Source organism: Chaetura pelagica, unplaced genomic scaffold, assembly GCF_000747805.2.
Source record: "Chaetura pelagica isolate M959 unplaced genomic scaffold, ChaPel_1.0 scaffold531, whole genome shotgun sequence".
NCBI classification, from domain to species: Eukaryota; Metazoa; Chordata; class Aves; order Apodiformes; family Apodidae; genus Chaetura; species Chaetura pelagica.
The window spans coordinates 545016-555046 of NW_009952362.1; the positions used below are offsets into that span (position 1 = coordinate 545016).

General features: G+C 37.4%; 1 protein-coding gene across 1 annotated transcript in view; it reads right to left on the bottom strand.

Annotated features, from left to right (window-relative positions):
• Nucleotides 1-622: 622 nt before the first annotated feature.
• CFAP43 (cilia and flagella associated protein 43) overlaps nt 623-10031 on the bottom strand; it is a 46197-nt gene continuing 36788 nt past the window's right edge. Inside the window, exons 30-39 of the mRNA XM_010007926.1 lie at nt 9887-9994; nt 8350-8436; nt 7971-8059; nt 7369-7576; nt 6534-6646; nt 5589-5745; nt 4598-4762; nt 2603-2683; nt 1428-1581; nt 623-780 (exon numbers count right to left, since the gene is read on the bottom strand). Coding sequence (XP_010006228.1) covers nt 623-780; nt 1428-1581; nt 2603-2683; nt 4598-4762; nt 5589-5745; nt 6534-6646; nt 7369-7576; nt 7971-8059; nt 8350-8436; nt 9887-9994 — 1320 coding nt within the window. The remainder of the gene's footprint in view (nt 781-1427; nt 1582-2602; nt 2684-4597; nt 4763-5588; nt 5746-6533; nt 6647-7368; nt 7577-7970; nt 8060-8349; nt 8437-9886; nt 9995-10031) is intronic.

Consider the following 10031-nt stretch of genomic DNA (forward strand, 5'->3'; position numbering starts at 1 on the left):
GTGAAGGTAGGAGCAAATGTTTCAGGAGGCCACATGCTTCCAGACCTGGTTTCCTCTGATTCTGCCAGTGGCAGCAGGTAATTAGGCTGCCATAAGCAGCAGCAGCTTTCAGGACAAGGCCAGGTAGAAGGCATGGTCAGGCTGAAGAGTACCTTCATCTTCTCAGCTACCTGCACCTGTGCCATCACAGGTATAAATATATTTTACAGAACAAAATTAAGTCAAAGCCACAGACATTAATTTTACCAGCTATAGTGTGGATTTCTTGCAGTACTTCACCTTCCAAATGTTCTACAATTGCATCTTGCAGACTGAGGACATACAAATACACCTGTACGATCAGTCTACAATTTCTTGTACCCTTTGTTTTCTGTAATGAACTATATGATTTATGTAATCAACTCTGTAGAAATTAATCTCATGAACTGAAATATAATGGGGCTAAGACTAGGCATAAAATACACAAAACAAACAAATATGCATCTTTCAAATGGAAGTTATTTTAAAAGAAATTACAGAAGAAATAGCTGTGGAAAGAAAAGTTCATGGAGAAAATGCTGATGCTCCAGCTATTTTTCTTAGATTTATAATACCACAGTCTTATCTACGTGGACTCTGGTCTTTAAAGAATAGGGAATGTTCTTGATCTCAGTCTTGCAACTTGTGCCTGAAGAATTTCAACCTGTTCTTCCTCTTCCCTTACAAGATTCCGTAGGTGTTTCTGCTTCAAAATCTCTTGGTAACGCTCCTTTCTAATCTTTTCAGAAACAGGCCGTATGTCTGCATAAAACAAAATATAAGGGTTAGCCTGTACTTGTAGTGGATATATAGTCTATATTTATACTATATTTATATAGGACCTGTCCCTTTGTTACTCTGAGTTCCGTATAAAATAGGCAAGTGTTTTAAAAAAGGCTTACAGTTGGGCTTCAGAGCCTTTGTAGTGCTGAATAAAACAAAAATATCAGAAAGGCAAGGGCGTAGTTTCTAGCAAGTACCCACTGTTTTGAAAATCTCTAACTTTTGCTAATGGGAAGATCTCTACAGTTTTGCTAATAGCAAATGCCCTTCTCAGCTTCATGGTACTTCCTCTGGTCCCTTGAATGTGTGGAAAGGAGTAGGCTGGACAGTTCCAATAAGGAATGAAAGCATGTTGTCTAATGAAGGTATTAATGACTAGAATATTTGACTTTAATAGTTTCAGCAATTTAGTTAATTAACTTTGGTTACAAGAATAAAAAATGTCTAGGTATGCTCTTAAGTAAACAATGTTAAATTGTTGTGGGAAGGGCAGTGCTAATTGTGCACATACAGTAATAAACGTGCTTGCCCCTTAGCTGATGCTGATGGAAAACAGGACTGGGTAGCCTTGGAGATACTTTGTGAATGTTATTTGCTTGTGACTTTTGAATGTTACTGTGGCTCACCGGCTGCCTTCGAGATGTTACTCCTTTCTGAGACAGAGACAAGCATTTCTTTCAGCTCCAGGCTGAGCTTGTAGTTTGCTTGCTCTTTTAAACTGATGCACTTCTCCAACTCTTTAATTCTTTTTTTACAATTCTTCACATTCTTCTTGTGCAGCTGTCCATTTCCAAATGGATAAAGCAAATATATGAGCTTACACATAACATGTTCAGACAAACTTTTGATGGAAACATACAATCTTAAGCACTGCATTGTAGCTCAATAAACTGTAATGTATTTTGATTTGACTAGTAGCACATGCTAGCTTTACTTGCACACTATTCCAGTGTGCTTTATGGAGTTCTAATATAAGTAGCAGACAACAAAGAAAGAGGTATGAGTCAGGTAGAGAAATATATTAAAGATAAAACCTGAAAGATAAAGGGAGGAAAGGAAGTCAATGGAATGAGCGAGCTGGGAACAGAGTTGGCTGCTAGGAGCTGCTGAAGAAGGGGTTGTGCTGAAGCTGTGAGATGGGCTGTAGAGGCACAAGGTAAATACTAGAGCTTGAACAGGAATAGGAGGTTAATGCCAGCTAGGGCAATATGGAGAAAATCCGGTGGAATAACGTATTAAAAAGTAATCATAATCTGAATGTCAAAATAGATGAGGGAGCCAGCAAATCATAGTTGGATATAAGGGGAGAGTGATATTACAAACAGGCTCGTGCTTCTGGAGATAAACATTAAGCAGTGAAGACTAGAAGAATGCTTCATTAGAAATGGAAGAGAAACTTTTATAGACAATGCTGTTCAAGAAGTGAGAAGCAGATCTGCATTCAGATGTTTAGGAGGGAAAGCATTTAATTCCAGTAATAGCAAGTAGATTTTTCTCCATAAGGTTGATTTATGGGACAATCCATGTATGATGACTGCTTCCAAAGACTGCAGTTGTAGGCAACTCAGTGCAAGTTGAAGAAACTATGGAAAGCCAGATGAATAAATGGAGATATATATATATATTCATCCTTGTGCACTGTTGCGGCTGTGGTCCAACAGTCCTTGAGTTAGCTGAGGAGTTAGTGTGCCTACATCAGTTGCAGTTATTCCTTACAAACCCCTTTTACTAATGAAGGAGTGGAGTTGAATTTAAATTAAGAGTGTGTCTTTCAGATGTTAGTGGTTCACTAAGGAGTTACCTTATCGATGGTGCCAAGTGTTTGCTCCAACACTGAAATGCGCTGGGCGATGGTGCTGTCGTAGTTCAGCTCAGTTAGGAACTGGAGGATTAAAAATGGAAATAAACCATCTTATTGAGCCTGTTTGTTGTCGACAGTTCCTCACTTTAAAGACATACTATGTGAAACTCAAAAAACTAGAATTCTGAATAGGAAAAGGGCTTACTAGTGATCAGAAGTGGACATTATAAAGATATTCTTGGATGCTGTGTGAAGACTGCACTGCACAGGTGTTAAATGTTATATTGTGTGTTAATGGAAACAAAAGACCAAGCATATTTAGTGCAAGGTTGTCATAAAACCCAAGTTATACTTTATCTAATAAGGCAGTCTAAGGTAAAACAGGTAGAAGCCAAAGTGCTATAGTCTGTCCTAAAGCCAGAGAAGAAAGTGATTATTTTCTGTCAAGTGGCTTCCTAGTAATTATTCTTTTATTGTTCTTATATTGCATAATAATTCAGGTTTTAGAGCATTTACATTAGAGATTTTTTTTTTCTTGGGATACTGCTACTAGTAAAACAGGCTGTATGACCCATCATGGGCAGTAGACAGTTTTTGTAGATGCAGGCTCATCCAGAGTACTGTCCCACCAAAATGACAGGTAAAATTTTGTTGGACAACTCTAAGGGTTAAAACAGGAAAGACTCAATAGGCTCCTTGCCTACAGCACAAAACTGCTTTCACTCACTGCTTCATTAATTCCAGTTGTTCTCAAGTCTTTGCCTCAGTGCATTTATCCAAGCCATCTTTTTTTTCCCTTCCTATTGTTGAGGTCTCTATTGCCTTGTCTTTCCTGCTAACCTCACATTCTACTCAAGTGAAGTAAAATCAACCCTCTCAGAGCATTCGGATTCTGATTAAACTGGTACATGCCTTTGCTGAGGGCAAGTCTTACTCTCTCTCTGAAGGACAGCGGTTCTGACCATCACTTCAAATGAAGTTTGAGCTAATGGCATCACTTTGCTACAAGACCTGTCCATTGTGTTGTCACATCACTTCTTTGGAAAGTCGTTTTGTTTGTGTTAGTTATGGAACTCCCTTGGCTGTGATTCTAAAGTGAACAAGGAGTGTGGAAAGAAGCAAAACAAATAAAGCCTGAACAAAACATGTATTGGATTTTCTTTTAATCTTTTGATTGGAGAGCAAGTAAGGATATTGCAATTCAACTTTCTTGATTTTTCTCTGTGCTTTAGTTCTCCTCACTGCATTATCTCCAGTCTACGTATCCTCCAACATCCCTTACTCTAAGCCTTTACACCCCACCTCATCCTCACATCAGCTTTCCCTGCAGTCCTCTACAGCCCATATTGTGATATTCTCAGGCTCGCCCTACAACCTCTCTTCTTCCTCCTCTTCTCCCACTGGTATCCTTGGCTCCTTTGGTGCACTCCCACAGCCTTTACTGATGTTTTTTTAACTGCCCCCTAGGCTTATTCAGAGCTATGTGGTAGCTGACTTGCTGGCCAGCTGCCGCCTCTTGCCTGCCAGGCATGGCAAACAATCCCTTGTCATTTTGCTACAAGCCAACAAGAGGCAGCAAGTAGGGCTTAGTAAGGTACCTGTAGGAACACCAAGTCTTTGTATACTAAGCAAAAGTTATATTTCTGCGAGATAGGAGATGGGGGCACCTCAGACCTTTCTCTTAGAAGGAAGCTGTGGTGCTTTATTTAAAAGATTGTCCTCATGGCTTCAAAATCCCAATTCCTTAGTCTCAGTCCCAATTTTAAAACTCTTAAGAGTTAGGGCTAATTGTCCCTTTACTAACACCTGAACATCCCAAAGAATTTCATCACTGATCAATCTCAAGAGTAAAACTTCCCTTTGAAAGCTGAATTGTTGACCTATTAGGCATCAGGTTTCTCTATAGTAGTAAAAGACTTATGAAGTAGAAATTATTTTACAGGTAGAGCCTGAAAACTGTTCTGCAGTCAAAAGAAGAATGAGAAAGTAACTCACTAGCTGGCGATCTTTTGAAATAGGTAGTGTTACAATATCCTGAGCCTTCTGTTTCAGATCTTCTATCTGCATTCTCATTTTCCTGTGTTGCCATTCCAGTTTAAATATCCCTTTAGAGAAGTCTTTACATTCCACCATGCTTGCAATTTTTTTTTCTCCTTGAGCCTGAAAAAACAGATTAATCTTAATTAACACACTTTACAGATTATGGAATAACTATCTGCAACAAGTTTGGCAAGCTTCCAAAGTTGTCATCTTAGTAGGGAACACATTCTATACTGCAGTCTCTTTCCAGCCCTTGCTCCAGATAGTTATCTTTTTATGGAATTTTGTTCAGTTTTGTGCTCCATGCCACAGCCTTAGATTGTGGAATTATATGAAGAAAATTACTATTGACCTCTCTCTCCATCTTTCTATCTTTCATAAGAACAGGAAGACATTTTAGCACCACAACATACAAGCTTGTTCTGTATAAGGTATATTGCAGTTGTTACTGAAGGCTTTGTGCAATATCAGTAAGAAGCAATTTTTGTACAGCTAGAATGCCTAAAAAAAATCCTTTAATGAGAGTAAGAAAACTTAAATATGATCACCAATTTCACCTTACATTAAAAAGGCTATTAATTTTTTAAATCTTAGAGTAAGGTACTATTCAAATGCCTCTTAACATGACTGCAAGTTTGCCTTGAGGGAAAGTTTGGACTGGTGGTTAGGATATTAGATTTTCTATTTACAGTGTGTGTGTAAGTGATACGTAAAAACTGTTGCCATTTCATTGATCTGAATTGTATTGATCAGACATCAAGAGAGGAGTCTATATTGCGATCTTTACAGCATAATAAGAGACATTACAGAATTCTTAGTAGCTTCTAGATTACAATGGAGCTTCCTGGTCTGTAGTAATTAATTGACACTAGGTGTCAACTGGAGAAAAGGAAGAACAATACATTTGTTTTAAAAGCTTAAATATTCTTTATATAATGTAAATTACCATGATAGAGCAATTCAGATCTTCAACAACACTCTTATTAATGAGAATGGCATCAGTGTAGTCTGGGATAGCAGCACTTTTCAATTCCACCTGTCCTTGTTTTAGCAAAAACTGCACAATCAAATTCAATTGCAGTTTTATCTTCTCCTCCTGCAGCCTAAAATGTCAGAAAACGAAACCAATATTTAGTTATTTCAACAATATAATATAAATCCTCCTATGATTCTCAAAATATTTTTATTTATTACTGATAAGTGGTATGTTCATGTAGGGGTTACTTTTCAACAGCGAGTCTTCTATTTCTCCTCAAAGTGACAACAGAATTTGCAACTGATTTCCATACTCAAAGTTTTCAACTACTGGATTCAGTTTAACATAGTCTAGTAGATATTTGGAGAGAAAGTGTCCTTACTGAACAGAAATTTTAACAACAATTGAAAAGGAAATAGAGGATACTCCCAGCCAACACTAGTTTCTTGTATAATTTATCCTGGAGTTTGTTCCTGAATGACAATGAATGTGAAAATTATGTCATATACATGAAAAAAATGAAGGTCCAAGCAGGTCAGTGAAATCAGATCTCCTGTGACTGAGCAGCCTATTTCAGTTAAGGGCAATCACTGTATATTAGGTCTATGTGAGCAAAATTTAACTGAGCTAGCTAGCACATATATGGCCTTAAAAGCTTTGTCAGATTCACTGTATGATGTAGCTTACACTGAAGACCATGCTGCCATCTGTACTGGTGTTGTTACTGAAGATGGTAGATCAAGATAGGTTTGGGCTGCTCACATGTGCTGCAGGAACACCCCCTTCAGAAACATCATATGTCCCTTAGATGAATCCTAGATAAGTGTTGGAGAACACAGCTGTGTATGTAACTTCTGGTTCTGTGTTGGTGGACTATTAAAATTTAGCTGAACATAGGAAAAGAAACAAAATTACCATGTGAGTTCTTGGAAAATGGCTTTTAGTTCTGACTCAATCTTCTCATTTTCAACCATTCTTCTGTGGAGAAAGGCCTGCATCTCTGCCAGTGTTTGGGCTGTCCACTTCACCTAAGCAAGAACATTGTGACATTCTGAACGTTTTCAACTTTGTCAGTAGGTGAGGGCAAGCCTCTTCAAGAGCAGAAAAGACAAGTTCTCAAGAAGACATAAGTATGTATAAATATGCAGCCTGGTATTTTGAGAATTCCAGTAGAACATGTAACACAGAAGTTATAATCCTTACACTCTGCTCAGAAAATAATGTATTCATTTATGCATAGTTTATTCATGTAGTTTATTCACATTTTCTTCTTTCTTGGTTAAAGTTCATGTATCTCTGGATGATTCAGATTTACACCTTTATACTTTTAAACTGAACAAATGGCTTGGTAGAACTTTCCAGCAACACCTTTTGTTAGGAATTGCTCTTGATCTAGAAAAACATGGGAATGCATTGATGCTAATGGGAGAGAATGACTCCAATAGATGATAGAAATAAAATATCTAAATAGTTTGTTGGTATGGATAGAAGAAATGAAAATTATATTTAATGAAATAATATCAACGTCAAAATCATTCTGATCTAATCTCTTCATGTTAATATGCTAATTTCCTTTGAGGGAGAACTAGAGCTGGTTTCCCTTGATGCCTTTTCTGTTCTTCTGAATAGAATGTGGCCAGAAGCAACTTTCAAATGCAAATTCAGCTTATCTGTGCTGCATTGTTTCCACAAAAGTTTAAGACCTGAAAATGTTAAGAAGTATACTGGCAAAATACAGAATTTTACATACCAACTCCTCACTCTCCATTTTATTTCGTCTAGCTATGCAAAAATGTTCCCATACAGATGGGTCTAAGCCATTAGGCATATGCTCAGAACTATCCAGTTCATCCATGGCTTTCATTAAAAGGGTAAGTGACTCCTTGTAATCTTCAGCTGAGCCTGAACAATCCTTATACGGGTTAGCAGTGTCAAGGAGCATTTCTGTCACTGGGGTCCTAGTACACATACACAGTACATACAGTAGTTACTTTTTATTTTCTCTTGCATAAAAGAAGCTCACAAACAACAATAAGAACATTTCATACTCTCAATCTCTTGCAAGGAGCAAATGGGTAAGGTTTCATCTTCCCCAAAAGAAAAGTTATGTTTTCGAGAACTGCTGATTACTTAGATTGCATTTAAAACAAATTGTGTGACGTGAATAAGGAAATGTAAGTACTCAAAATAGCAAGCCTTAGTATGATAGGAAATGAACCATTGTTAACTATCCATTAAAAATCAGGCAGTCTCCTGATTATCAAAATAATGCTATTGAAGTAAATAGCATTCCCATCTCTGGCACACATGACATACTAGCATTTAACCAGATGGAATCGGGGGGGATCTTACTTTGGACGATGTTTGTAAAGCTGGTGAAGTTCATCAAGGAGATTGGCAGGTACGTCAGCAAACTCCTTTGCAAAACCACTTTCCAGATTCTAGGAGGAAAACAGAAAGCTTCCTTATTACCACAATGTTGTTTTTAAAAAAGCATCAACATGCTCATATCCTAGAAATAGAGAGTATGCCCCTTTTCCAAGCATTCCCAAGCATCACAAGAATCTAGACTATTTAGTACATTATTCTATGCTCATACTCTCCTGTATGTGATCAGTGGTCAGCAAGCTGACCAGAACTTACCCCATGCTTACAGTGAATTATCTTATTATCAAGACACAGCTTTCATTTTTTAATTTCTGAAACTCCTTGTGTTTGTCTAGAGTCTCACCTTCTCTTCAGCTATTGCAGTTTCACGGGTGCCTAGGTAAGCTTTAATTTTCTTTTTTGTAGTCTGGATTGCTCTTGCAGACTTGATCTATATAGCAAAACCAAAAGATTTCAGGAATGAAACTCAGCAGAAACACTGAATGGCCATTCATACACACAGATGAAACTGACACTTTCTTATTTCTAGAGAAAACCTTGTGAGCTATTTTTACTCACAATATAATGCCTACTTGTAGATATTGCTAAAAGATATAAGAGATGTACAAAATCTTAGAAGTTTTCTGTTTAAACTTGGAGTGTAAGTTACCTAGGTTGATACTTGTTTTCACTTGCATCAAGATTACCTTTTTCTTTCATGTCATCAAAGGTAAGAGCAGTCAAAACTTGTAAAATGCTGTTCAGCGGAGGGTTCTGAATTTCAGAAGTTTCCCTGTTATCATATCATAGTTCTGCTACATGTCAGGATACAAAACTCATTGGTTTTACAGAGGCTGTTTAATGCTTATACTCTGCTGCAGAGACTGTTTTGTTGTATTTGGCAGTTTGTACGGACCAAAAGATGAACCAATGGAAGCATTTAGAAAATATATTTTGAAAAATGTAAGCTGGTATATACACTTGGCCTCAGATAACTTTAAAACTATTTCATCCTATTCAGTGGTAGGGGCGAGATGCTGAATTTGGAACCTCGCCCTGTATCTCACATCCAAATCTTCAACCACAGAGGTCTGTATAGGTTTAGTAGGAGATCTGACATGGGGAGGCATTAATATATTTTCTGTGAAGACAAAGTGAGCAAATGGGATTCTACAGTCCCAAGAGCCAGAACCAACCTGCAGGCTGCTACAACTTAGATCACCTGAGTCAGGCAGGTATTAGTAGGACACAGGAATCAGAACCATCACTCAAATTATTACTGTGGGCAGTAAACACTTGTATTGAAATCCAGTGGTATTGAAATTGAGATCTATTACTTGTGCTCTCCAGTTGACTTGTATATAGTTTCACAGGGATGGGTAAATTTGTCAGGAGATTAAATTGGTCAATAAGTATGTAAAAACTGTGTACTCTCTAGTATGTTCTGCTTCCATGGTCCGACACTCACATGCCACCTCTGTCTATGCTTTGAACTGGCAAACACAAGTCAGTGCAGCCCTGGCCTATATTGGACACCTCAGCAAAAAACGTGATGCCATTTCTCACAATCTTTTGTGCATCTTTCTGTCATAAAAGCATCATAATTCGTGCTTCCAGCTTCATACTGGATACTGAAAGATATTACATAGAACAAACAAATAGCAGCATGTCATTCTGAATACATGGATTTTTACCAAACAACTCCAGATGAAACCAGATGCATATCTACTAAAAAACATATGCATTTATAATGTATGTCACCTGTACAAGTTGAACAAAAAAATCACTGACCCTTTACATGGACAGAAAACAACTTATGGCATAATTTTGATTTGAAAAGAGCAGTTTTCACAAGAAATATTACACATTTCCTAGAAACAGCATTCAAAACTATAACTTACTTTTTCTTTCTCTTTTTTCATGAGGAAATTATGAAGTCCAGCTTCTCTAGCATTCAATTCTTCATCCAACAGTAAAGCATAAACAAGATTTAATATTTTGAGTTCTTCCTGTGAAAAGATTGCAATTAAAAAATGTTAATATTCC